Raw genomic sequence first — 26406 nt, 5'->3', positions numbered from 1 at the left:
CGCAGCCTTTTGATAGTGATTATAACCTTTGGAGGACGGATCTGGTCCGTTGCCAACGATTTGAAAAAGATCCCCTTCATAGTCTTTAGGTAGGAATGATGTCCCTGTGTCTTTCAAATGGCAGCATCCTGCAATTTAGTAACTTTATGCCAAAGAAATTGAGTCTCTTACTTATGTTTTGTGTGTGGGGGGGTATGTACGCGTGTACATGTTTTACTGTCTCTCATCTGAAAAATCTGCAAGGATTTCTGAACTTGGTTTATACAGTTGGGAGTAGTTCAACTGGTAAAATTGTTTCTGTAAATAAGACTGATAATGTTATAATCTGTTTTCTTCTTTTCATGATAACGTTATTACGTATCAGTGACCATCTCCTTCAGAGCTTGTTCCAGTGTCCTTTTTATTTTTCCTTTTGGGGGTTTCTTATTTCGAAACTATAAACTTAGAATTATAGCACAGGCCTTTGAAGTCTCAAGAGAGTTAAATGCCTGTCATTGAATAAAAACAAGGACCATAATCTAAGGCTCCTTGGGGCCAGTCTGATTGACTGATATTTTTTTTTTTTTTTTTTTTTTTTTTTTTTTTTGTGACAACTCCCTGTCTTCTTTCTTGGTCAAAGGAAATTTGCTTCAGGAAAGTCACTGAGACAGTGAAAATACATAATACTGGACTACAGGGTCAGGAGAATTGGGTCCTATCCCTGTATTTTATTCTCGTAGGGTCACTTTGAACAAGCCACTTCACCTCTGGCCCTTTTTCTCCTTGTCCATGAGATGAAGGATTGGATTAGCAGGGATCACAATTGGAGGTCCACCGGTCCATTTCTTCTGACAGGCTGTTTTATTAACAAAGTATTTGAAAGAAATTTGAATTTGAATGCTTTTAGGGAAAGAGTGCCCTCTGCAGGTCACCGCTGGCCCGGCTGCTCTCGCTCTTAACATTTTTACTTCCGGGCTTCTATAAGCCCTTGTTAATCAATAATCATTGGACTAGTCATTGGGCTAGTTATACCTTAGGTATTAATTATGGTTTTTTTTTATTGTTTGTTTTTCCCTTCCTTAAAGATTTGTAGAAGATAAAATGTGGGTTACATTTTTGGAGGGAAGCTCTGCCTTGAGTGTTCTGAGCCTGAATGGTAAAGAGGTAAGGTAGCATTTGTGGAGTCTAAACCATTCTGTAATTAAGTGTCTGAAGACTGTATTTTTAGAGACATGCAGCAAATTATCTAAATGTATTTCCAGTTCAGGAGGATAAAAGACCTGGTGTTGTGCTTTAATATTTATTATTTAGACTAGATTTCAGACTAATTTAGGATTATTTTGGTCCCTCCCTAGAGATGTTAATCATTGATATAGACTAAGAAGAAAACATGTTTACCACCAAATTTTATTTTATTATGTTTTCTTATATAAAACTTTAAAATTTTTAATTGGAATAGATATTCTGGCTCATCTATATAGTAGAAAAGATTTCTAGCAAATGGAAGAAAATGCTTCACTTACAAGAAAACAAAGGAGGAATGTGCTCCTTATTCCAGGGAACTTGTTTTATTGGCTTGGATTGTGGTACCCAGGTCCCTTTTTCAAGCGTAGGTAAAATAATTCCCATAGATAACAAATCCATCCCATTGAGGCATTTTAGAAATTTGTAATTAGTGGAGATATTCCTAACCTACGATTTGAAATGTCATTGATTGGGGGAAACTTACATCAATGTCCTGGAATGGTTTTACTTCTGTAAAGTGCTATGTCTATTAGTTTTTTCTGAATGCTTTTAGACAAATCCTATATATCTAAGTATATGGTCACTAGGTAGGATGGACTAAAATCCAGGCCTAATTTCTCCATCAGCAGGCAACTCGGTAAAGATTTACCTGAGCTTCCTCTTCTGTTAACATAACTTCCACTTCCTTGGAGGAAAAGATTTCCATGTGTATATTGCTTCTGAAATAGATTTTGTAGGGTTCTGCTTGTTTTTCCCAAATGCATTAGTAATACGCTCATGCAAAAGTAAATTAAGAAACACAGAAAAGTATGAAGAAATAATAAAGACCACTTGTGGTCCTACCATTAGAAAATAATTTTTCTTAACCTTCACATACGCATATATATATATTAAAACAAATGGGATTACATATACATGTACATATATATTAACAAAAATGAGATATACATATCATGGACATCTTCCTATATGAACAAATATGTCATTTTTAATGAATGCATTAATTTTATTATGTGGATAAATATATAAATTTATTTAACCAAACTCCTATTAATAGACATCTAGGTTGTTTCCAACTTTTAATTACTAAAACCAACATTCCAGGGAACCCCCGTGTACGCTCTGACTTTGCCTGCTTATCCTGTTATTCCTTAGGATAAATTCTTAAATGTAAATTTGCTACGACAAAGATATTAACATATTAAATGTTGATACTTGTTGGCTAACTGCTCTTCAGAAGGAATGTATCTAGTTGTATTATGCCTCGGATTACCTAACATCCGACATTCTAATCAGTATTGGATGTTTTTCAACTTTGACAGTCTGAAAAGCTAGAAGTAGTATGTCGCTTCTGTGTTAAGATTTTGATTGCTAGCTCTTTTAATTTGTTGGTCATTTTGTACTTCTCTGACCAGCTGTTTGTGACCTTAGCTCATTTTTCCCCTGGGGTATTCATCTTTTGAAGCTCCCTTTTCATAATCTGCTGCAGATATTCTTCCCAGTTTGCCTTATGACTTTGTTGTGTCTTCACCATATGGAAATTACTGACCTTTAAATTTAGTTCTACCTTTGATATCTTAAAAAGCCCTTCCTTCTCCCATGGTGCTGTAAATATTTAAGAGCGGCTCTCAGTTTGGCATTCTTTGTCAGCTCTTATTCCCTTTCTGAATATCTCTTTTGTCTTTCCCCTGATAATTTTCCTTGTTTGGTTTTTTCCTCCCTTCTGTTCAGCTCTGTTCCTCACCCTCAAGTCTAGTCATGTATGTTATGCTCTTAGAAAGGACCCACCCTTAGCTCCCTTAAAAGATTTTCAAAATTCTGAAAAAATAATGTTTGGGGAAAGTGCATAATAATGTTTGATTTATCCTTTTGAAAGGTAGACATTTCCAAACCTCTAGTCTTTGTTAGTACCACTGTTTCAGCCCGAAATCTTCTAGACGCAAGTAGATCAATAGGAACACTTCCGATCCAGGGGAGAATCTGGAAACAGTATATAGCGTAAGCAGGGCAAACCTAAAGGATGACCTTCTTGAGCATTGTCTTTTCTGTCGTCTGAATTGCTTTCTTTTCATTTGGCTCTGATCTCTGCCAAGTGGATATTCTTGATGAAGTGCCTCTTAAATGGCCATTATAGTGACTGAGGCTTAAGAATACTTGTTAGTATTCTTTGGTGAATATATAACAAATGCTGTTGACTTTTAAAAAGTAACAAACGGCATGTGAAGCCTGTTGCCAAGTTCTGAAATTTAATTGATTTGGTCTAATAAGAGAGTAAAGAATTATTGATTCTTAGGACTCTGACTTCAAAGCTCAGGATGGACACTAAATTCCTGTTACACACGGCTGTGCTGTTCAGGCCAGCAGCTTTCAACCTCTCCAGCCTATGCCTTCAAAGGATTCTAATGTCAGTAGCACGTAAGGAAAGTATTTTTCTTAATACATCCACAGGACAGTGTAACTTGATTATAATGTGTTGGTTGTTTTAGATTGTACTTTTGCCTAAAAGCTTCTCAAATTTATAGGAAAGGCAGGGTGCCAGTTTCACAGATACCAGTCTTTCTGTTTTCAGAATGATTAACTTTTGTTGAAGATTTGAAATGGTCTTAAATTCTCTCAATATTCTTCTGACGTTTGAAATGCTGAAACTGCTTTGACAGTATAGCACCTTTCAAGACCATTATACCAAGTTAGGAAGGTCCAAATGAACAGGGGAAGTATTTTAAGGATTTTCTGCTGTCCTTTCTTTAGTTGTCTCATGTAGGAACAATTATTTAATCTGTGAATCAAAATCGTAGGAAGTATACAATTATGTAGTAGGGTTGTCAGTGAATTTATATCTGGCCGGGGAAAGATACTTACTGCAGCAAAGGAAACTTAAATCTGTGTGCATCCTAAGAAAGAAGACCTGAGATTTAGCAACACAGGCTTTTAAAGGGAGGATTGGGGACATTTGAAACTAGTTAAGGGAATTCCCAGGTTAGGACTCCGCACTTCCACTGCAGCGGGGTCCGGGTTCGATCCCTGGTCGGGGAACTAAGATCCCGCCAGCCGCGTGGAGCGGCCAAAAAAAAAAAAAAACCCAAAACCAAAACCCAAACCAAACCAAAACAAAACAAAAAATTAGTTAAAAATACAGTATATGAAATGGTTTTGGTTTGGGGTGAAAATGTGAAATGATTATGTTGAATTGAGTCTAGCTGAATTAAGCCTATACTGTTGTTGTAGTATGACTGAGGCAAGCACTTTATTCCAAGATAGTGAATTTTCATGCAATGAATTTTTATTTTATATCTCTTTTACTCAACTAGTTATTGGGTCGGACTATAACTATTACTTTAAAGAGTCCAGACTGGATCAAAACTTTGGAAGAAGAAATGAGTTTAGAGAAAATCAGCCTCCCCTTGCCGTCCTCAACAAGCTCCACCCTGCTGGGGGAAGACGCGGAGGTCGCGGCCGACTTCGATATGGAAGGTCTGCTTGTTGAACACGTTTACTGCTGTCCTTCAAGGTGTTTCCTCCCCATCAGTGAAGTCTCAGTCTCCAAGTTTATCCTTCTCTTCCTTCTTGTAACACTGAGAGCAATATTAATGAGATTTTGTTTTGCATCGTATTGTGTGTCTTTTGCTTGTACCCAGACTTAAATGTATTTGACATTCTGCCATGCAAAGGTCAAGACCTTTACAAATGTTAGTTTATGTCCTTGTGTCGTAAGGGCACAAAGTGGTATTTTTAGTGAGTGGTTTGGTCCCCCTAATTGTAGTTAAGGTAGAAAAGTAGAAGCTCAGTGTGCCGAAATGAGTTCAAAATAATTACTACAAAAGAAGATATATTGCTTTCTTTTTTAAAAAATTTATAGAAGTATAGTTGACTTACAGTGTCATATTAATTTCTACTGTACAGCAGTGATTCGGTTATACACACACGCGCGCGCGCTCACACACACACACACACACACACACACACATATATATACATATACATACATACATTCTTTCTCATACTCTTTTCCATTATGGTTTATCACGATATTGAATATAGTTCCCTGTGCTTTACACAAGACCTTTACAAATGTTAGTTTATGTCCTTGTGTCGTAAGGGCACAAAGTGGTATTTTTAGTGAGTGGTTTGGTCCCCCTAATTGTAGTTAAGGTAGAAAAGTAGAAGCTCAGTGTGCCGAAATGAGTTCAAAATAATTACTACAAAAGAAGATATATTGCTTTCTTTTTTAAAAAATTTATAGAAGTATAGTTGACTTACAGTGTCATATTAATTTCTACTGTACAGCAGTGATTCGGTTATACACACGCGCGCGCGCTCACACACACACACACACACACACACACACACATATATATACATATACATACATACATTCTTTCTCATACTCTTTTCCATTATGGTTTATCACGATATTGAATATAGTTCCCTGTGCTTTACAGTAGGACCTTGTTGTTTATCCATTCTACATATAATAGTTTGCATCTGCTAGTCCCAAATTCCCAATCGATCCCTCCCCCACTCCCCTCCCCCTTGGCAACCACAAGTCTGTTCAAAAGAGGATATATTTCAAAGTAATTTTAAAAGATTCTCAAAGTGGTTAGGAACACATGCATTTGAAACTGAACCCAGCCATATAAATGTAATCATTTCAAGTTTGGAGTTCGGGACAGATTATCTCGATATAGTAATTTCCTTAAATGTGATTAAGAAATGCATTTGCTTTTTAATGCTATATATCTGCTATATTATTTTAGCATATTTTCCATTAAAATGCATACCTTAGTTTATAAAATGACAATGCATCATATTGTGATACCCTGTATGTCTAGATAATGCATTTAAGAGTTGAACACCTCAGAAGATCATGTCATTTTCACATTTCACTGTTCATTTGTTTACTTGGTCCACACGTTTATGTAGTACCTTTCATGTGCCAGGTACATGCTAGGTGCTGGAAATTCAACAGATGTCATCCTTGCTCTCCCCAAACTCACAGCTCAGTTGGTGTTACAAACAAGCAAGCAGGCAGTTGTAATCACGTGACATCAGTGCACTAGTGAACGATGCTGCAGTAGTTCACGGGGCAGCTGCCTGACCTAGAGTTGGGAAGTCGGGAGAGTTCTCCCAGAGAAACTGAAATCGAGAGTCTGAAGACTGAGTGAGAATTAGATTAAAGAGGATAGAAAGGCGTGAACCAGGAAGAAAGAATGTCCCCTTTTTGTCAGGGGACAAAAAGGATCTAAGTAGACGATGCAAGTATGCTTGTGCAGGAGGGGTGGGTGTGGATGGGAGGTGGATTTGGTTTTGAATATGTTGAGTCTGAGGGGTCTGTAGGGCCCATCAGGCCCAGATGTAGGCTGTGGGTGTGTGGGCCTGGCGCTCAGCAGAGAGCTCTGGGCCCACCAGGCAGCTCTGATGACAGTTTAAGGCCACGCGTTTTTATTAGCTTGGCCAGGAGGGTGAGATAGAGACGGGAGAGGACTGGTCCCGGGATCAAACAGAAATGCAGACTTCAAGGACAGACAGAAGAAGGCTGCCCATAAAAGGAAAATGAGAAGAAAGAACCAGAGCTGTCAAAGAGCCAGGAGAATATAGCAGCTTAAAAATCAAGGACAGAAAAGACAACAAGGGAGAGTGGTCTGTGGCAAGAAGGAGAAGTGAGCACCGCAGCCTGCCCTTTGGGTTTAGTCCCAGGGGAGGAAGCTGTTGGTGACATTCAGGCGAGTGATTTCAGTGGAGTGAAGAAGCCAGATGGTGGTAAATCGGGGTGTGGATGCAAGGCGAAGACGTGCAGAGAGTGTCTGTAGGCAACTCTTTACAGAAGTTTGGCTAAGGCGGGGGAAAGAGAGAGGAAGGCAGCTGCTCCAGGGAGTGTTAGTTTGAAATGGGGACGCTTGAGAACGCGTAGTGCTGATGGAAAGGGCTGACGCCACTGGGGAGGGGCAGGGCAGAATGAGCCCCAGAACACGGTCCCCGGGAAAACGGGGGTGGGCAGAACCCCACTGTTTCCATCCACACGTGGTTAGGCTCCAGTTGGGGGCCAGGTCGTTGAAGAGAGGGGGTCCCTTCTTAAGACTTCCCTTTTCTCTGTGAAGTTTAAGGAGTGGGGCAACTCACGGTTTCAGGAGAATTGAGAAGGTTCAAGATAAAGCTCCTGAGAAGGGGTCAGGGGAGAGCCAGCCAGGAAATTGTGGAATTACCAGGCAGCCCTGGGAGCCCAGATGAGGCTGAAAACCACGGAGTTCACGTGGCTTCAGTCACTGGGGCCACGTGGTTGTCTCTGGCTGCAGCACCCAGCAGCCCAGGTGCGCAGTTATGGAGAGGTTAGACAGTGGAATTGATGCAGGCGCGATGGAAGAATAGCGCAGGAGGGGAACGGCCGAGGTGAGGAACCGGAGGGCTTGAAGACAGATGCAGAGACGCAGAGTCAAAGGCCTGGATCCTGGTGAAGTCGAAAGAGTAACTGAGGGCAAGAGTGAAAGTCTGGGAAGTGGTGGTCAGAGTGCAGTGTTCCGAGTTCGCTGTTTCAGAGGTACTGCAGTTCCAAGGGGCATATGTGTCAGGAGTGGAGGAGAGCGTCAGCAGGGAAAAGACGTCAGGTTGTTGATGGGCCGACCACGTGGACTTCGATGTCGCCCAGAAAGGTGGTAGGACCCAACTTACCAGCTTGCTCTCTCCTTAGTCCTCGATGAATGGTGTTCAAGAGACCAGAAGGATGGAGGTTGGAGATTATGGCAGCAAGCGGGGGTTGAGGGTGCTACATAAATTCGTGATGGCACAGCCTCAAAGAAATAGGCCTTTTTGTTCAGGGTTGGAAGATTGAGTTCTGCAATTGGGATTGGGTTGCAAGGGGCACCCTGACCCCACTTCCCAACCCTAAGGAAAGAGGAGGTGAGGAGACTTCAGGGGAGAGCCAGCTCCCCCCTGTTGTGTATATGTCAGGTTGGGGGAGTACAGGGGACAGAGTAGCGAGGAGGCTTCTGGGGAAGGTGTGTGACTGCGTGAGAGCCCGTCTCCTGCAAGGGCAGGACCCGAGTTGAGGGCACGGGGGAGCGGGCGGTTCCATTGGCGAGAAGGAAGGTTTGGAGGCAGAGCATTAAGCTTCCGAGGCAGCCAGCCACCGAGGCAGCTGCTCCGTGGAATCTTGAAAGCTGTGGCGTCAGCCCAGCTCCAGGCGTTAGTCACACCGGCCTCCTGTTGCCCTGAAACAGAAGACTATCTTCAGTTACACTTCCCATAAGAGCGTTCGCGCTAATTCCACTTCTATACGTATAAAAGTTTTATATACGCCCACACGCTTAACCTGTATATGTTTGCAGTGTCATGATGTTAAAGGTGTTTATTTTATGTATATAACCCCTTCAAGCCTAGGTTGGTAGACAAGAATCACTGAGAAAGTTACCATGGTGCTAAGTTGGCTGACCTTGCACTTTCTCAGGTGACGTTGATGACTACAGTGCTGAGGTGGAGGAACTCCTTCCTCAGCATCTCCAGCCATCCTCCAGTTCTGGCCTTGGTACTTCCCCAAGTTCTTCACCCCGGACCAGTCCCTGCCAGTCACCTACCATATCGGAGGGGCCCGTGCCTTCCCTTCCCGTGAGACCAAGTCGAGCTCCAGCAAGAACACCTGGGCACCCGGCTTCACAAAGTGTGTATTTTACTTAAAGTTCAGTGTGACTTTCCCTGGCTGATGCATTTGATTTTAGATGGTTAAACCTCTGATGCCTTTGCCGCTCCTTTGGAGACCCATTTTTGTTTTAACTTTCATATCCACAGGCTAAAGTGTAGCATGTTTTCTGTGCATACAAAAGAGGAAACTTCTCAGATGGTAAGCCCTAGATGGAAGGGACACTCATCACTGTCACTAGATGAGAATTTTTCTTAGTTCTTCTTCTGTGTGGCCAGGCTTGTCCATATCTTATCATTGATGATTTTCTATCGTTATAGTCAGAACCCATAACTATTCGGGCTTAACTATCTATCTGGATATTACCTAAATTATAATACGAAGCAGAAAGAGGCAAGATAAATTTTTTGAATTCACCTTGATAGTCATGACTTCTCCGAAGTTGGAAGATTTGTCTCTGGAGGTTGTTACGTTACATGGTTTAGTCACTGTTCCATGCTAACCAGTGTCTTCAGAAAATACCTTCCATTGCGTAAACTTCTCTAGCTCGCCCATGCCACTCTTAGAGGACTGGCTTCATTCAGTAAATTCAAGATAAGCCAGGGTATAGAGAGAAGAGACACCCTTTTCTTTTTCTTCTCTCTATGGGCCGGTAGACTGCAAGTGACTTAACTCACACAGTACTTCATGCCATCTTTTTTTTTTTAATAATATAACCACTGTCTCTTTTTTTTTTTTTTTCGGGGGCATCGGATCTTCGTTGTCGTGCACGGGCTTTCTCTAGTGGCAGCGAGCCAGGGGCTATTCTTCTTTGCGGCGCGCGGGCTTCTCATTGCGGTGGCTTCTTTTGTTGTGGAGCACAGGCTCTAGACACGCGGGCTTCAATAGTTGCGGCACGCGGGCTCGGTAGTTGCAGCTCGCAGGCTCGGTAGTTGCGGCTCGTGGGCTCTAGAGCACAGGCTCAGTAGTTGTGGCGCACGGGCTTAGTTGCTCCGCGGCACGTGGGATCTTCCTGGACCAGGGCTCGAACCCGTGTCCCCTGCATTGGCAGGCGGATTCTTAACCACTGCGCCACCAGGGAAGCCCCCTTTGTGCTGTCTTAATAGGGCCGCTCGATAAATCCCCTTCAGCACCTGGGGCCTGGGTAAGAAGTCCACAGAGAGCTAGCCTGATTGCTCTCATGGTACCAAAGGGTAATGTAGTAGCAGAACTGCTTATGTTATTGATACCAGAAATGTGTGTCATTACACACATTTCTGGTATCAAATTTAAAAATTTTAAATTTAGTACAAATTTAAAAATTAGTAAAATAATTTATCATTCGTGTATAGAAAGTACCTTTGTGCTCACATCCACCTGGAACGTGATCCTCTTACCTCAGGTACTTCTTCGGTAGGTTCTCCTGTTGACACTCTGCTCGCAGCACAACTGCAGCAGAAGGATTCTTCCCAGCCCCTGGAACCCAGGCGGCCTCCCCCTCCCCGCCCGGTTGCTCCTCCTGCGCGTCCAGCGCCCCCACAAAGACCGCCTCCGCCTGCAGGTAACGAACCATTCTATTTCCTTTTTTGCTCGATTTAAAATCTCCCTGCACTCTGTTTAAAAATGTTTTGCATGTTTCGAACTTCTACCTTCTAGATTTTACTGTTTTTCTGTCACTGGTGCTACTTCCTCAGTTTTTCTCTAAAAAATGTGGTGGGTGTGACAGAACAGGGAAAAATATTGTTTCTCAACTAGATTCCTGTAACACGTTTTCAGAGCTGACCTTTTACAAGTGTGAGAGAAGGGTTTGTTTTGTTTTTGCTAATGGGGTTGTACTGATTTCTATAAAATGCATGATTAGAACTGAAGAACATACATATACTTATTTACGGTAAAGTTTCATATATTTGTTTAAATGTTCTTTTAAAATAAGTATAACGTTGTTTCTATTTAGAAGCATTTGCATTACATAATAGCTTTTCTGTAGCGCCAAAACATGAATATCTGGTTTCTACATGATATTGGACATTGTGAATACTATAGTAAATCCTTGACATTTCAGTTCTTTATTTAATGTCGTTTCCTTTCTGCTGCACACTCTCTTATGAACCATAAGGGGCTAGGAGTCCTGCACCTACTAGAAAAGAATTTGGAGGTAACCATTTATATTTGTTATAATGTATGGATCTTGGTTCATTAATTTTTTTGGAGTTTGAGTCCTATAACTGAAAGACATTTTAGGTTTGTCTGATAAAAGTCCAAATGAATGACATTTATATGCCAAGTTAAAAATAGCTCCAAACTTCCATTATATTCCTGTTAAGTAAAAGATTAGAGCTTGGTTTTATTAGTGAATAGACTTAACAAGAGCTTCCATTTCCCAGATAGAGGTGAATTACTCATCAAGGCCTGATATACTTTTTCTTAACAAATACAGTCAATTTGGCTACAAAGATTTAATGCCCCCAAATCATACTACTTTCAAAAGTGATTCAGGCACAATGAATCTAGAATGTTTCCCAAGTATTTGATTATATTAGATTGTATTAGAGCTCTAGTACATTCCCTTGCCAGTAGCCTGTGGATTAGCAAAGTGTCCTAGAAATGCAATGTAAAGTTAAAATAATTGTCTGAAATATAGCTTCCATTTTGCATGGCTTTATCATAACTTGTCATAACATGCATGCCTCATTTTTAAAATGTAAGAACAATGTTCTTATATATATTTCAGTAAGGAAATTCCTACTAACACATGGGTCACTTTTTGTTAAACGTGTAGTTTACTTGGTTTACATGAGAACTCTCACAGAGCGTAGTTGGAGGTATACATTTGACAAGCTTATTTAATCTAATTCTCAGGAAAGGCTGAGGCAAGATATTTCAGTCCCACAGAAGAGCTTTTACAAATCCAGTTTTAATATCATTAAGGCTCACTATACACATGCAGCTGATCTCTTTCTACTCTAGCTGCCTAAGGACATTGCGGACACCAACTCGTGTGTTGTTACAGATTGACTTTGCTGTGTGTAGATTTTAACGACTTTGCTTAATAAGGGTAGCAAAGTTATTTCAGCACTGCAGCTTCTGCAAGATACTGCTGAGTATAACTTTTCCATTGACTTACAGAAAACATTAATTTTTCCCCTTTCAAACTTGTGCTTTTATTTATAGTTATAATAGACTTTTATTTATTTTCTCCTTTAATTAGGAAAACAATCTATAGAAAATAAGTTGTTAAATAAATTTGTGAAAAGTTATACATGTTAGCAACTCAGTGGCTTACTTAGAAATCTGATGTAATTTTTAAAAATCGCTTCTCTTCACGATTCTTTTGTAGACAGTGTTCGCAGTGTATTTTTTTTAACCCTATAAACCAATAGCTGCTTGAAGGCAGTAAGCTGAGAGAAAGTAATTACAGTACTTTTAGGTTTTTTTTTTTTTAAATAATGCATTGAAAACTAACTTCTAAGAGACTGATATAGTCTCAGAGATTTCATATGAAATTGGAACTTTAAGATTTTTGTTCCTTTTTGAGTGGCAAATATTGGAGCTTTTATTAGTGATTTAACTCTGAATATAAAGAAAGAGATGATCATAAAGCAAAGGCTTTCATTACACATATTTTTCAATTCCCTACTGCTAGTAATGTCAGATATAAAAAGCAAACTGTCCTTCTCTTTCATTCTAACTGTGGAAAGGGCCAGACTCAGGTTTGGGCCAGGCATCTAAAGTCACTTTGGTTTGTATTGATATCTTTGAAGAAATTTAAAACAGTGAAAGAACTTTTTTGCAAAAGTAAGCTTGACTCAGAAATTGCTTTGTGTGCCTGCCTTTCATTCTGTGCTACGGGCCCTGAACAATATACAGCTTCTGTTCTTTCTCTAAAAAGGTATTGGAGCCCCTCCCAGTCCTGGGGTAGCTAGGCGAGAGATGGAAGGTAACAAGACTTTTGCATCATAGAAATGGATCTCTCGTCTTATTTCTAAATGTCAGCCCCTCCAGTGTTTAAAGGCATACCAAATCTTTTCTTGGTCCAACTGTAAACTCCCCCTCCCATCCTTATGTATACCTTGTAACTTTGTATTTTTTTTCTCTTTCCATTCTGTGTTGTATATAGTTCCTAACGGCTGTCCATTTAATTTCCCCACAATTCTCATGTTGTTTTGCACTCCGTGTTGTATATATTTCATATATCCTTCGGATGTGAAATTATTGTACAATGTTATTTTAAGAAGAATGCCTTCAAAATTCTTTTCAGAATAAGTCAAGTGTTTAGAAATGTACTATACTAACTCTGGAGTTTTAAAAATTAATAATTGTAATTAAACCTTATTCATTCAGGTCCAAGAATAGAGTATTTTTTGGATGATTTCAGATAACAGAAATGTTTTAATGTGTAATGACGCTGAACTAAATTTGCTTAAAAGGCTGTAAAAACTAGAAGCCATTCCTTGAAATTATAGTTCTTAAAAAGCTGGTGGATTTCATACAACAATCACACTTGAATGAATTTCCTGTCAAAAAGAATAAATATGAGATGCAGGCCTCAATAGTGTCCCCTACTCCTTTTGGCCCCAAAAGTAGTTTATTTCATTTCATCCTTTTACTACCTTTCTAACGAGTTTGAACCGTAGTTTAACATTGTCTTGCATAAGGCAGATAGTTGGTAATAAGATGTGCCTGTCTTCTGCCGTCATCATAGGATTTTGCTATAGAAATCCCAAAGATCTCATCGTGAGATTCCTTTATCCATAATGACATCTAGAGCGTGAAGCCCTGAAACAGTGCCATTAGGTGCCTCTTGTGTGACTCGGAAAATGTAGTGCTGTCTGTTTGCTCCGGAGCTGTTTGTCCACCGAGCTCTGGGAAACAGCAGGGCTGCATCTTGTGACCATCCCCCTAAGCTGACCATGTGTTTTCAAGGTTCACAGGAGAGAGCTCTGTTGGGAAAGTCACCTTAAAAGTGACCTTCTGAATGAGGTATCAGACCAAGTGCTAAGCTGGCTCCCATGAATGTCACTCTCAGTATCCTAATTTTTCTCTTTTGGGGGATATTTCCTTCAGAGCTGATAATACCCTTCATCATTATCTAAAGCAAAGTACTTCTGTTTCCATCTCATGCCCCCATTTCTGCTGGTAATGAAACAGAACAGCCAGCCAGTGTTATGCAGTATGGCTTGATTGTTTACTTATGACTAATTTTTTTTTTCCTTCCTGCTTCCAAGCACCCAAAAGCCCTGGAACGACACGGAAAGATAATATAGGTAAAAAAAAAACTTGAATTCAGCTTAACCTTAAAACTGGACCGTGAATAGACACTTGGGATATAAGTACATGGTTTCTTGTTTCTTTCTTTTTTAAAAAAACTGAAATACATGGTGCGATGTCTTTGTTCCAGGACGCAACCAGCCTTCACCTCAAACAGGACTCACAGGCCCAGGACCTGCTGGATACAGTACAGCCAGACCGGTAGGCAGCACCTCGCCTGGGAGCCAGGATGTCTAGGTTCTAGGTCCCAATTTGCTGCTAATGAAATGTGTTATCTTGAAGAAATCGTGGGGCCCATTAAGGCCCCAGTTTCCTCAACTCTAAAATGGGGAATTGCACTTGACGCTCTCCAAGGTACCTTTCAACACTAAGAGTATTTTAACATCCTCTTCAAAAGTAACTAAACATACTTCCTTATGTGAATAAAAGTGATACAATTAAGTAATTGCAGTCGCTACATAAATATCTTAGAATCTCTGTATGAGGAAGTGATGTTTTGGGGCAGCTTTTTATATTATCTGAGTAATTCTTCAATCAGAAGGATTCTAAAATTAGATTTCAGAAAACCCATTTGTGATAGTCGGTCAGCTAAAACTGGTTCTAAAGGTACTAAAAGCAGGAGAGCAGATGGCATTGCGGTGCTTTTCCCTGTGTTGTGAATCTGTGGTTTTCTGCGTGTTTATCAGTGTTCTCTTATACACAGAATTATCCTCTTACTCACCCAAGTGAAAATTTTTTCTGGGATAGAACAAGTAACTTAAAGGAAAAAAAAAGAAAGAAAGAAAGAAAGAAAACAGAAACCAGGCTCAGTCTAGTGGAGCCTGGGACTGTGGGGAGGCCTCCAGCTGAAGAGTAAGAAGTGGGAACTGTGACTGGAACTGGAAATTAAGAAACTTCTGCTGATGAAACTACTTTTAATTTCTAAGAAATCCTCATAAGGTTTATAAGATAGAAATACTTCGTTCTTTCTCTTGTAGCTTTCTATTTAACATCCAACCTAAAGGCCTTTTTCTATATATAAGATCACACTCCAGAGTAAAATGTCAGTGGAATATACCTAAAGAGAGCCATTACCCACTCTCCTTTTTTCCAAAGAAGGGGAAATTGCTATCCGTCGATTCTACCACTTCCCACAAAGTACTTTCTTTATTTAATACTGTTAAGAATAGCGAAGGAAAGTCAGAATTTTGTGAGATAACATTCATAACATTCATAACAACATTCATATTTTGCTTAAAATAAGGAGTATTGGGGGCTTAAAGTCTTCAGCAAACGTGTGAAAATAGAAAAGACATTTTTCACCAGTGTGTCTTCCAGTGTATTTATTTTAGCATATCGAGTAAGCCACTCAAGAGGTTTTACATCTGTGTTTAAAAAAAAAAGACCTCGGCCTGGTTTTTCATAAGCCACTTAGTTACACAGTGTATGTCCCTCTCCACGTCCTCATGACCTGTAATACCATCCCCGTCGCCCATTAAGGCAGCATTGCACAGGATGAAGAGCACGGCCCTGCAGCGGGTCAGACCTGAGTCTGGCTCCTGGCTCTACTTTCTAGCTCTGTGGCTTTGGGAGAGTTGTATACATTTCTTCATCTTCATTTATAACAGACATGATAAAAGAATACCTACCTCTGAGGGCCATTTGGACAATGAAATGGAAATGCCTACACAGTGCTTAATTAACACAGCGCCTGGCCCATAGTACATAGTGGAAAATAAAAAGGAAGATTTTTAGAACTTATGACGATGTGGCTATAAATAGAGAGCCATTAAAATGACAAGAGGCTGAGGAAATGAGATGAGATGCAAAAGCAGATATTTTCACCAAATCTTATCTGTTGAAAATAAGTAAATATCTCGACGGTTACGTTTTCCATTTTTAGATTATTCCACCCCGTGCTGGAGTGATCAGCGCCCCCCAGAGCCATGCTCGGGTGTCTGCTGGAAGACTGACTCCTGAAAGCCAAAGCAAACCATCAGAAGTACTGAAAGGTAGGCCCTGTATTAGAAACAGCAGTGCCGTCTGTATTCTTTCCCTTTTTCTTTTCCTTTCTGCAGTCTCTCGCTTTTTACAACTTACTCAAATTGGGATAGCCTTCTGTCTTTCTTTATGCCACAGGAAATGAGGCTACTTGGGGCCAGGGGTGGGCGGAACAGGGACTAGAATCCCTTACATTTCACCAAAGGAAGGATAAAAAGTGGTTTTCTAGAAAGCACCTAACATCTGGAAATGACTTTTTTTAGGGCCAGCTCTTCTTCCTGAACCACTGAAGCCTCAGGCCGCCCCTCCCGTGCAGCCTTCTCTGGCCCCGCCGGTTCAGCAGATGCGGGAGCCTCTTGTCCCGGTGGCCACACCTATGCCTCAGTCTGCCCCGCAGCCGCCCCCTCGGAGCAGGTCGTCCCACAGCTTGCCTTCTGAGCCTTCAGTGCAGCCGCAGGTAAGTCCTGCCAGCCGGCAGAAGATCATCTGGACGCTTCTGTGAGGGTTTTGGCTTATTTCTTGTTTTGTTTTGTTTTTCTGTTTTTCTTTTTTTATTGAGGTATATTTGATGCCTTTGGTATAGTCTTTGAACATACTTATTTTAATTATTAGCTTAAGAAACAAACAAATATGAGATTCACTTTTAAAAACTGTTTGTCTTTTGGTAGTAATAGCATGTTCAGATATGACTTCAACAGGCGAATGTCATTGGACATCTCAAACCAGTTACACAACAGATGATGCATGGTTTGGCTGTTTGAGCTTTGGGGTTTTTGTCTGTTTGTCTAACCTGTGGCCTGGATCAAGGGTTCTCAGAGAGTGACCCTAGGTTAGGGATCTTTAAGGAGTTCCAAGCAGCTCCCAGGCTGTTTTATCTTGTTAATGTTTAAAGTGTCGGTGAGTTTCTGTTTTTTTTTAATGCATAATTTACTTTGGATAGTTAATGAATTAGGATGGACAATAATAATTTATTTTCTTATTGCTCACAGTTAATAAATTAGTTTTGGCTTTTACTTCCTGGAGAGAGAGGCAGTCAGATCAATGCTGACCAGTGGCAGTAGAGTTAATTTCCAGTAATCCTCTTATTCCTCCAGGTGCCACACAGCTAGCTCTTTTCCGTGGTGGAGCTGGCACCGGGCTTCCTCAGGGATCTCTTAACAGTTTCAGACACTATTGGATCAGTTTAGAAGTTCGGGGCATGCAGCAGCAGGCTTATTTCACCAAAGTAAAAACCATCAAAATGATGTTATCTCATGAGTGTCACACAGAAAACAGTGCCATCGCACTGCTGAGGACGCTGAAGATGTACCATAATTGTAGAAAAATCCCTCCAACAACAAATAGCCATGATTTTCTCCCTGCCAGTCGGCTTGTAGTGCATCATGAATTTTTCTTCTCATTTTCTTGGGAGGCGTACTATTGTTTTTTGTTTTTTTTTTTTTTAATGTAATTGGAGGGCAAGAAGCTTTCAAAGCAGCCGTATCTTAGAGCTTTGTATCACTGTTTTAGGACAGAAAGTGATCATGAATTTCATAGTAAAAGTGAACCCTGATTCCTAAAACTCTATAAATGTTTTCAGTATTGAAAGTAGGTATGGTACTCTGAACAACTTCAGAAAGAACACACTTCAAGTAAGATTGCAATTCTCAGTAGAAAGTCGTCTTATGACACAGAAATACTACAGGATGAATATTCCAATGACCGCCATGTATCATTTTCTTAGGTCATTTTTCAACTGGTTTTGCTTTCTGATTTTCATTGGAATGGGTGTGGTAATTTGGTGACAGACAGCAAGCCCATGCTTTGTGTGTGGCTCAGTAGATTGTGTTCTTGACTCTTGTATTCTGTTCATCAAAACTATGAAAGATGTTTGTTTTAAACCTTCTTTTTGCCTCAATCACTGATACCAAATTCCTCTGCACATTATATACCCAGACACACTTTTCTTTTGGGGGAGTGGGGTCTTGTTCATGTGTAGACTGTCTTTGTGAAGGATCACAAAGTGGTTAGTTTCCTCCTTGGAGCTTACAACGCTGAGGGGCCAGAAGGAAAGGGAAGTATTTTACCTTTTGTGCCTTTTGAACTTTGAACCATAAGAATAATACCTGTTCAAAAAATAATAGACATTTAAAATTTTAAAAATCTTCTGTAGTGGCTGTAAGTTGAAAAGGACGAGATAGTAAAATATGACATTTGATATTTTGGTAATAATATGAAATAGTCTCAGAATTGAACACTTAGTAATTTTTACGAGTCTTTATCGATTCTGCGAAAAATCTATAAGGTATTTGAAACATAAAAACACACATGACCCAGCTTTACTTTTTATTACTATTTAAGTGTCCTTTGATTCTATAATTCTATGTAGAAAAGATTCTTCTAATTCATATGATTATACAACACGTTATATATCCTTTACAAAATGTGAAAACGCCTCACCTGTCTGACTTCCAACATCTTAGTCATCTGATTATCAGCTAAAAACCAGAAGTCAGGAATCCAGTGAGAAGTAAAATAATAGCATCATGGCTATACTATTAACGTGATTGCTGACAGTGAGGGAAGAGACCAAGTAGAAAATCGCCGCATTCTGGATCAACTGAACACCATCCCTGTGTATCTTAGTATAAACCCATTCCTCTTTCCTGTCCTGTGCCAAAGCTGATACATCAAGATCATCAGGAAAGCATTAAGTTCAGGAGTCTCATGTTTCGTAGGCAGGAAACTCTAGTAATACTTAATATATTTTAGAATGGTGTCTCTCTAAATTGTCAAAGTGAGTTTTGGTACTTTAAAATAAGGTGAGCTTTAACTATTGGGGAAGATTTGCTCCAACTGTTCCTTGAGAATACTGTAATTTTTTAAAGTACTGCTAAATTATGAAAAGGTTATGATTTCATTTTTAAACAACAAAAAGAGGATCCAGTTTCTTACCTTGTTGTACCTTCTAGCTCATAAATTGTGAAGTGAATTAATGATAGCATCACCCTTCAGAAAACCTGAGTCAAATAGAACAAGCCTGGATCCTGACCATTTGTTAAATACCATTTTTCACTTTTTTGCAAAGTGATGCCATTTTGTACATTTTCTCTAATGATGATAAACCCACAGACTATCTTAAGGCTGTGTCCTACTCTTCTTGGGCTGCCATAACAAAATACCGTAAACCGGGTGGCTCAAACAGTAGAAATTTGTTTTCTCACAGTTCTGGAGGCTGGAAGTCCGAGATCAAGATGCCACCGTGGTTGGGTTCTGGGCTGTTTTCCTGGCTTGCAGACAGCTGCCTTCTTGCTGTGTGCTCACATGGCCTTTCCTCGGTGCTTGCACGAGGAGAAAAAGAGCAGGCCCTCCGGTGTGTCTCCGCCTAAGGGTGCTAATTCCATCGTGAGGGCCCCACTCCCATGACCTCGTCTAAGTCCAGTTACCTCCCAAAGGCCCCATCTCCAAAGACCATCACTTTGCGGGTTGGGGCTTCCAACATATGAATTTGGGGTGGGGGGCGACACAAACATTTCATCCATAACAGGCTGTGCTTCAAATATTTTAGAGCTTCCAAACCCTATTTGGAATATTATTTTTCAAATAACCACTTTGAACTAGTTAGTAATCAACCTCAGACAAAATTAAAGTTTGAACACTAATTCAACAATACATTTTTCATTCAAAATGACAGAAGAAATTGGAATTGTCTCTTGATCTTATGCTATGACCTGCAAATATCACTGCTCGTGGATTTTGTATATAATATAGAAATAAAAGTATTTTGAAGGCTGAATTGTTAGGGTTGTTGGTTGGTCTCCGATTGTCCTCCTAACTCTTTCCTTTGATGTCTGTGTTCCCTTTCTCAAAGCAGGAGCAACCATCAGGGTAACAGGTATTGGATTATTTCTCAATCTTATATGTGCTTTTCATCTGTCTTAGCACATTAGATGTATGAATCTTTTGCTTCATACATCTAAATTTTCACTCATTTTAAAAACCACCTGTCCACATTAATAAATTCTATTATCATACCATAAAACCTGCTTTTTTTCTTAGTATTTTGAATTTTTAGGAACCATTTTAGTTCTTGCTAATGCTTTCCCGTTTTTTTTGCTTTGTTTTTTACAAAAATTAACAAGACTAAGAAGTTTAACTTCCAGAAGGTAAGCTTTAGGTATATAGAAGTGTATCTGGCAAAACCAAAAAGGTTCTTGGTTTTAACAATGGCATAATTACATAAATACAAAATTCAGTTTTTTTTCTTAGATTTCTTTTGGGAAATTAAAAAAAATAACTTTAGTAGCACAATTCTTTTTCGTAAGGACGAATCGATGATTTACAAAGATGAAAGTTAACGTAGCAGGATTGTTTAAGGGCCTTTCCAACACCCTTCTCTGTAACACTACCATCGTCATTAATGTCAAGTCATCACAAATCCTGCTTAGATATATATGGATTAATTCTAATGTAATGGATGATGGTGTGGCTCTCATTATAATTTCAAGTCTGATTGGGCAAAATGATCCTGTTCCTATCAGATTACGCTTTAACTTATTTTGAAAGAAAAATTTTAATATGTGAAAATAAAGATATTTAAATGTATAGCATTTATTTGGCAAGGGCCTGCTATTCTAAGCTGTGCAAGCGTAAACTTCTTACCTATAATGTCTATGTCGTGGACTCTTGTATCTACCATGGGAGAATTGGGGCCCAGGCCCAATCAAGTACTTCTGTTTTGTTATATGAACCATAAATAATCCAGACATTATTGGTAATGTAGAGCTAATTGTAATTTTATGACGTCCATAATAAATTTGTCTCTCAAGTACTTTAATACACTTAGAATACAGTGTAGAATCTGTGACGTGTTTCCTCCTCAATTTTGTACAGATTTATTGCCACATTAAGTTTAAAGAAAAACATATTTGTTTACTCGATTATAAAGTACGTTCTACATCAGTTGAATAAAACAGATACTAGAGAGTGATTCGCTTACGGAGTTATCCACACTGTTTCCTTTTGCAAACGAACAGCCTTCCCTGTTCTTAAGCACCAAGTTACTGTTTCATAAGATGCAGTTACGTTTTATGGGGACTGCTGCTCTCTTTTTCAACGTATTTCATGAATGTTTAGTTATTTGCTTTAACAACTATCTAAATTCATTTTGGGTCGTGCTCTGTTTTGTTACGTCGCAAGTCTGCGGCTAAAATTCTCCCTCCCCTGTCCTTTTCAACCCAAAGGTTTGTTTTCTTACCTTTAATTTGGCATAAATATCCAAGTCATCTACCTAGTTTTAGTAATTACGTAGGTTTTTAAAAATTATTAAAATGAAGTTCCTGATGAGCCAATTTTCTCATAAGGCTGGGCCCCCAGTTCTGTTACACGTAGGGAAAGTTGGCTGTGCTCAGTCCCACAGCCATGCTCCACTCCAGCCCGCTTCTTTGTGAAGTAGGCACACAGGGAAGATTTTTCATGACTGTGAAGTCATTCCGACCCTCCCCCTCCTCCTGCCAGTAACAGTTCACAGCCAACTCTGTCACGTAGGGAGGACTGTGCACCCTCTGGGCACAGCTTCATTTTGGTTTAAGAATTAATATACCAAATAGAAAATGGGACTCCCCCCACCACCCCGTTTTAAACAGTCATTGCATTTGATTGTTAACAAACGTATCTGTTTCAGAACATTTTTACAAGATGAAGGAAGGTCAATTGAGGAATACTGTCACGTTACTCACAGAGTTTATCCTGCAAAGGAGAACTTACGTTAAAAAGCAAAGAATGCTTTGGAAATTTATTTATCCCAGTAGAAAAGGAAAAGATGTGTTGTTTTCAGCTGGTGAATACAAATAAACTAATAAAATTAATTTTCATCCATAAAGTTGAATTTCCATATTTAAATCTCAATGAAAATATATTTAAAAGAACAGTGAAACCACATCATCATCATAGACGGGTGCTGGAAGTTTATTTATAGAGATTTCGCATAAGTTCCAAAGATGGACTTCTTCAGTTTGTGTGAACATCTGATAGAACTGGGCACGAGCAAAACTCATCTGCTAATTCGGCACAGTTCTCCGCTTTACCTTATCAATACTTGCATGGATAAAATAAGCTCTGATTAACAAAAGGACTTATTTATTTAGTAGGGAGGGTTTTAAAAGTAATATTTCAGCCGTGTTATCTTACTTAAACCAGCAGAGTAACAAGCCACACAAAGCTGCTTTTTATTTTCTAAATTTGTATACTTCCCCCGCCCCGGCCAAAATGAAGACTAATTGAGACAGGAAGAATGGGGGTATTCAAAGAAAATATATTGCTTTTTGGTTGATTATTCTGTGCTCTCTCTCTTCTCCAGGTAAAAACAAACGGGGTCTCCGCCCTCAGACTGGACTCGCCATTAAAGACTGACCCATTTGAAGACCTGTCGTTGAAGCTGCTTGCTGTATCAAAGGCTCAGCCATCTGTTCAAACCCCAAACCGAAAGGGGTTGATTCCATTGCCTTCTGCAACCCCGAGTACCATGAATACTTTGAGTTCTGTAAGCTGCATGCCGACAATGCCTCCAATTCCAGCCCGGAGCAAATCCCAGGAAAACACGCGATGTTCTCCAAACCCACTCCTTGAGAGCTCAGGCAGCACAAATCCTTGCACCGACAGGACTGCCGCTCCCAGAAACCCCTTTAGAGCGGAATCTCAAGACTCAGAGGCCACCTCGTGGTTCTCCAAAGAGGAGCCCGTCGCCCAGAGTCCTCTCCCTTCTCCGAAGCCTCTCAGACGGAACAGTAGCAAGCCTTCATCTTCACTGCATGGCTTTGAGGACAGTTTTGATCCGCAGGGCCCACCTACACTGAAAAGGAGCAACCCAAAAGGATGGGTAACGTTCGAGGAAGAAGAGGACTTTGGTGTGACAGGGAAGTCAAGGCCCACTTGTCCAGACCTACTGGGTGATCAGCCGAGTTCGTCTTCTGGCTCCAAGGTGACCTTTAGTGATGTCTGGAATAAAGGCACCAGTGTCTCTTTCTGTGTGTTGCCGGCAAGAAGACCACCTCCGCCTCCTGCCCCCCTGCTCCCGCCTGGCACCACCCCTCCAGCAGACCCTGTCACAGCCTTGGCCTCTAAGGCATCACCCACGCTAGACTTTACAGAAAGATAATGTTATACGGTAGAAAGCAGTTGTTTTTTTAGTTTTGGCAGGGTAGAGCCAAAAGAATTGGGCATTCGTTATTCATTATGTGCAATAAGTAATTGTTCAAGTGCACTGATGTTGTCATGAAGTACCACTATTTAATGTGTACAAAGTTGGAATATGTGTATATTGGAAATAAGGAAAAATCTTTCTCATTATTAACTGGAATTTTGGTGTGTTTCTGTTTGGATAAATACGGGAGAGTAGAAGCCATAAAAAGTGCTCGGAACTACTTTAGAAAATAGCCCTTATGCAGAAATTCTTTGTCAGTCTCCTTTACAGAATCTCAAAAAGCCCAAACGACTTCTAGCTGACATTACTGCCAGCCCCTTTCGTGCTTGCTAAAAATTGGTATTTATAAGTATTTACCAAAGAGCTGTCAAACTTATACTGAAACAGAATTTAGAAGGATATTGCTTAAAGAAAAAAATATATGTGTATACACACAAATATATACACTTACATATTTGTAAAACACATAATTTAAATTCTAAATCAGACCAAATTTTTTACCCCCAAATTCGAACATAGTTCTTCTTTCACTATTTCATTATCTAAAGGATGGCTGAAAATGAAATTTGGACATTTCATTACTTTTCCTTCTAAAACTAGAATGATCTGACTAGGGAACCAGAACCCACCACCGTTCCACACCCACCCCCCTCTGACACGCACACCGCGCACTCCCTTGTTAACGTGCCACTCCAGCACGTCCGCCGGCTTTTCCGGGGGAGGAGCTTCTTGCAGCCACAAGCGGCGTAGTGTGTGGTTACAGTCGGTCACGTGGACCGACTCTCTCCCCGGCGCCCCCCCCCCCGCTCTTTCAAAAAAGCACGCGGGCCCCGGAAGTCGGGAAAGCACGTGCCACCAAGCTCAGTGAAAAGGGTTAGAGCTCAACGTACGCGAAGGCGTACGCTGCCCACGGCCCTCGCGCGCCTCTCTTGCCGCCTCCGCTCTGGAAGTGGTGAGCGGGCCGCAGGCGCCGCCCGGGGTGGAACTGGGATCTACTCCTTGTGTATTCTGTTCCTCTCGCGAGCTACACGACGCATCTGTGACGCTGCTTTACGTGTGTAGAGGCTACGCCTCAGATTAGCTGTGGATTTCGTCTCCTGCACTGCCAATGTGCAGCTGATCCTGCTTTAATTTTATGAAGACGTACACAGAATGTATGCAGAATGTAGTATTTTGATACCATTGAGTAATCCTAATCAGAAAACTCCTTGAGCAATAGTTTTGTTGTCAGTTTAAGATTACCTTTACCCATTATAGTCACGTTCCTTTTATACAAAGAGTTGTATATGTCGATCTAAATTCCGTTGTCTGCATTTAACTTTTGAAGATGTGTATTAGCGGAGTATCAGAAAAAAGAGTTCCTGGCTAAGAATACGTAAAATGTAAAAGCACAGCAAACTGCATCGCACTTAACCGCATAAAGCAAATCTGTTAGGAGAAAAAGCACTTTTCTAAATACTCAAATGTTATCAGAATACTATGTTTATAAAAGTAACCCTCTCTCTATTAACAGCCAGGATTTGCTGTTAGAAATAACTCGTGAGTTTTATATTGTGCTTTTTGGGGGGGGTTCTAATCATATCAGCAGTAGTATATTTTAAACAGCAGTATTACTATAAGCAGTGTGCTTCAAAATGTGAATTAACTTGTTGAAACTGTGGCTTTAACATTTATGTGATTAGTATATATGGTATTCAATATTTGCTCTCCATTAGCAAAATAAGTCATTATAAACTTCACTAGTGCAGATTGCAGTTCTGTGAGCAATGTTTCCTATTGAATATAAACTACTGTCTAAAATATACATATCATGTAGCAGCTCAGCCTTTATCAGGAAATTCTACTTGGCAAGTTGCTGAAAAAGTGCACAAAGTTATGAAAGTTAAAGGTCTGCTGCAAATAACTAGCCACTATTCTGTGTATTATCAAAATATGTACCAGTTCTGTTAAAAGCAGAGCAGAAACTAGACACTAAGGGTCTCTTTGTGAATTCTTCATTCTCTATAGTAGATTGCTGTTTATATGGAAGAATTTTATTGCTTATGTGGCCTACAGTATTTATAACTATATACTTTATAGAAGTACAGTATTAAAGTCAGTGGTATGTAAACACTCTGTACATATCCTGTGAAATGTGCTCTCATATGAAATAAATATACCTGTCTTTACCATTATTGACTACTTTGCTCAAAAGGGAGGAACTTTTCTCAGCCATTTTCCTTGAACTTCATATATACGGGTTTGGTGACATTTGGGGATTAATTCTTGTTGTATAATTGGGTATTTTAATTCAAGATCTTATTCTCATCCACTTCGCTTCTCTATGTAATATTTCGGCTAAAAGTAAGAAGAAAGCTATTCTGAGATTACTAATCACCATTAAGAAGCCATGCACTTATTCTGCAAGAGAGGCCCTCGTGCAAAATCTTGTTGGCTCGAAAATAACACGTGAAGAAGCATGAATGATGATTTTCTAACCCAGAGCAAGAGAAACAGCCTCGGGGCGAGAGGGGGGCTGTCAAGGGGAGGTGCAGAAGGGAAACAGGCGCAGGAGGAGCCAGGCAAAAGAAGAGACTGCCTTAAAAGACCCAAAGTAAGAGACCGAGGCCAGTAGTTCCTGTGAGTATTGCCTTTTTTTCAGATTGCCATTTAAAACAATAACCTTGATTCTTAAATAGTTCAGTTATGTTCATTAACCTCTGATTAAGAAGTTACAGATACAGAATAATAGGCTTTGTAAAAACTGTTTATTTTAAGGTAAATTTGTACGCAGTTATAAGAAATAATACAGAGAGATCCCAGTTTCCCCAAAGTGGGAAACTACCTTTTACCCAGTTTCCTTCAGTGACAACATTTTGCAAAACGACAGTACAATATACTACAACCGGGACATTCACAGTGACACAAGACCTTCCTATCACCACAAAAGATCATTCATGTTGCCCTTTTCCCACTCCCCTCCCGTCCCATATGCCCCTCTCCTGTGTCCTTAACTTCTGGCAACCACTAACCTATTCTCCATTTCTACAGTTTTGCCACTTCAGGAGTGTTAGATAAATGGAATCGTGTAACCGTTTGGGATGGACTTTTTTTCCTCAGCATAATTCTCTGGAGATTCATCTGGATTGCATGTATCAATAGTTTGTTC

General features: G+C 40.1%; 1 protein-coding gene across 4 annotated transcripts in view; it reads left to right on the top strand.

The window, feature by feature from the left end:
- SYNJ1 (synaptojanin 1) overlaps window positions 1–25396 on the top strand; it is an 84727-nt gene extending 59331 nt beyond the window's left edge. Inside the window, exons 21-31 of one of the 4 annotated variants that reach the window (XM_028492614.2) lie at window positions 1065–1143; window positions 4533–4695; window positions 8663–8872; window positions 10248–10391; window positions 10947–10985; window positions 12720–12767; window positions 14056–14094; window positions 14229–14299; window positions 15981–16089; window positions 16342–16535; window positions 22416–25396. In XM_028492614.2, coding sequence (XP_028348415.1) covers window positions 1065–1143; window positions 4533–4695; window positions 8663–8872; window positions 10248–10391; window positions 10947–10985; window positions 12720–12767; window positions 14056–14094; window positions 14229–14299; window positions 15981–16089; window positions 16342–16535; window positions 22416–23213 — 1894 coding nt within the window. In that variant the 3' untranslated portion in view covers window positions 23214–25396. Of the gene's footprint in view, window positions 1–1064; window positions 1144–4532; window positions 4696–8662; window positions 8873–10232; window positions 10392–10946; window positions 10986–12719; window positions 12768–14055; window positions 14095–14228; window positions 14300–15980; window positions 16090–16341; window positions 16536–22415 lie in introns of all 4 variants that reach the window. The other 3 variants (XM_024120168.3, XM_028492615.2, XM_007100604.4) reach the window with 3 other exon arrangements.
- The last annotated feature ends 1010 nt before the right edge of the window (window positions 25397–26406 follow it).

The sequence above is a fragment of the Physeter macrocephalus genome, chromosome 8 (assembly GCF_002837175.3).
Source record: "Physeter macrocephalus isolate SW-GA chromosome 8, ASM283717v5, whole genome shotgun sequence".
In the NCBI taxonomy this organism is placed as follows: Eukaryota; Metazoa; Chordata; class Mammalia; order Artiodactyla; family Physeteridae; genus Physeter; species Physeter macrocephalus.
This window is presented reverse-complemented; position numbering and strand designations above follow the sequence as displayed.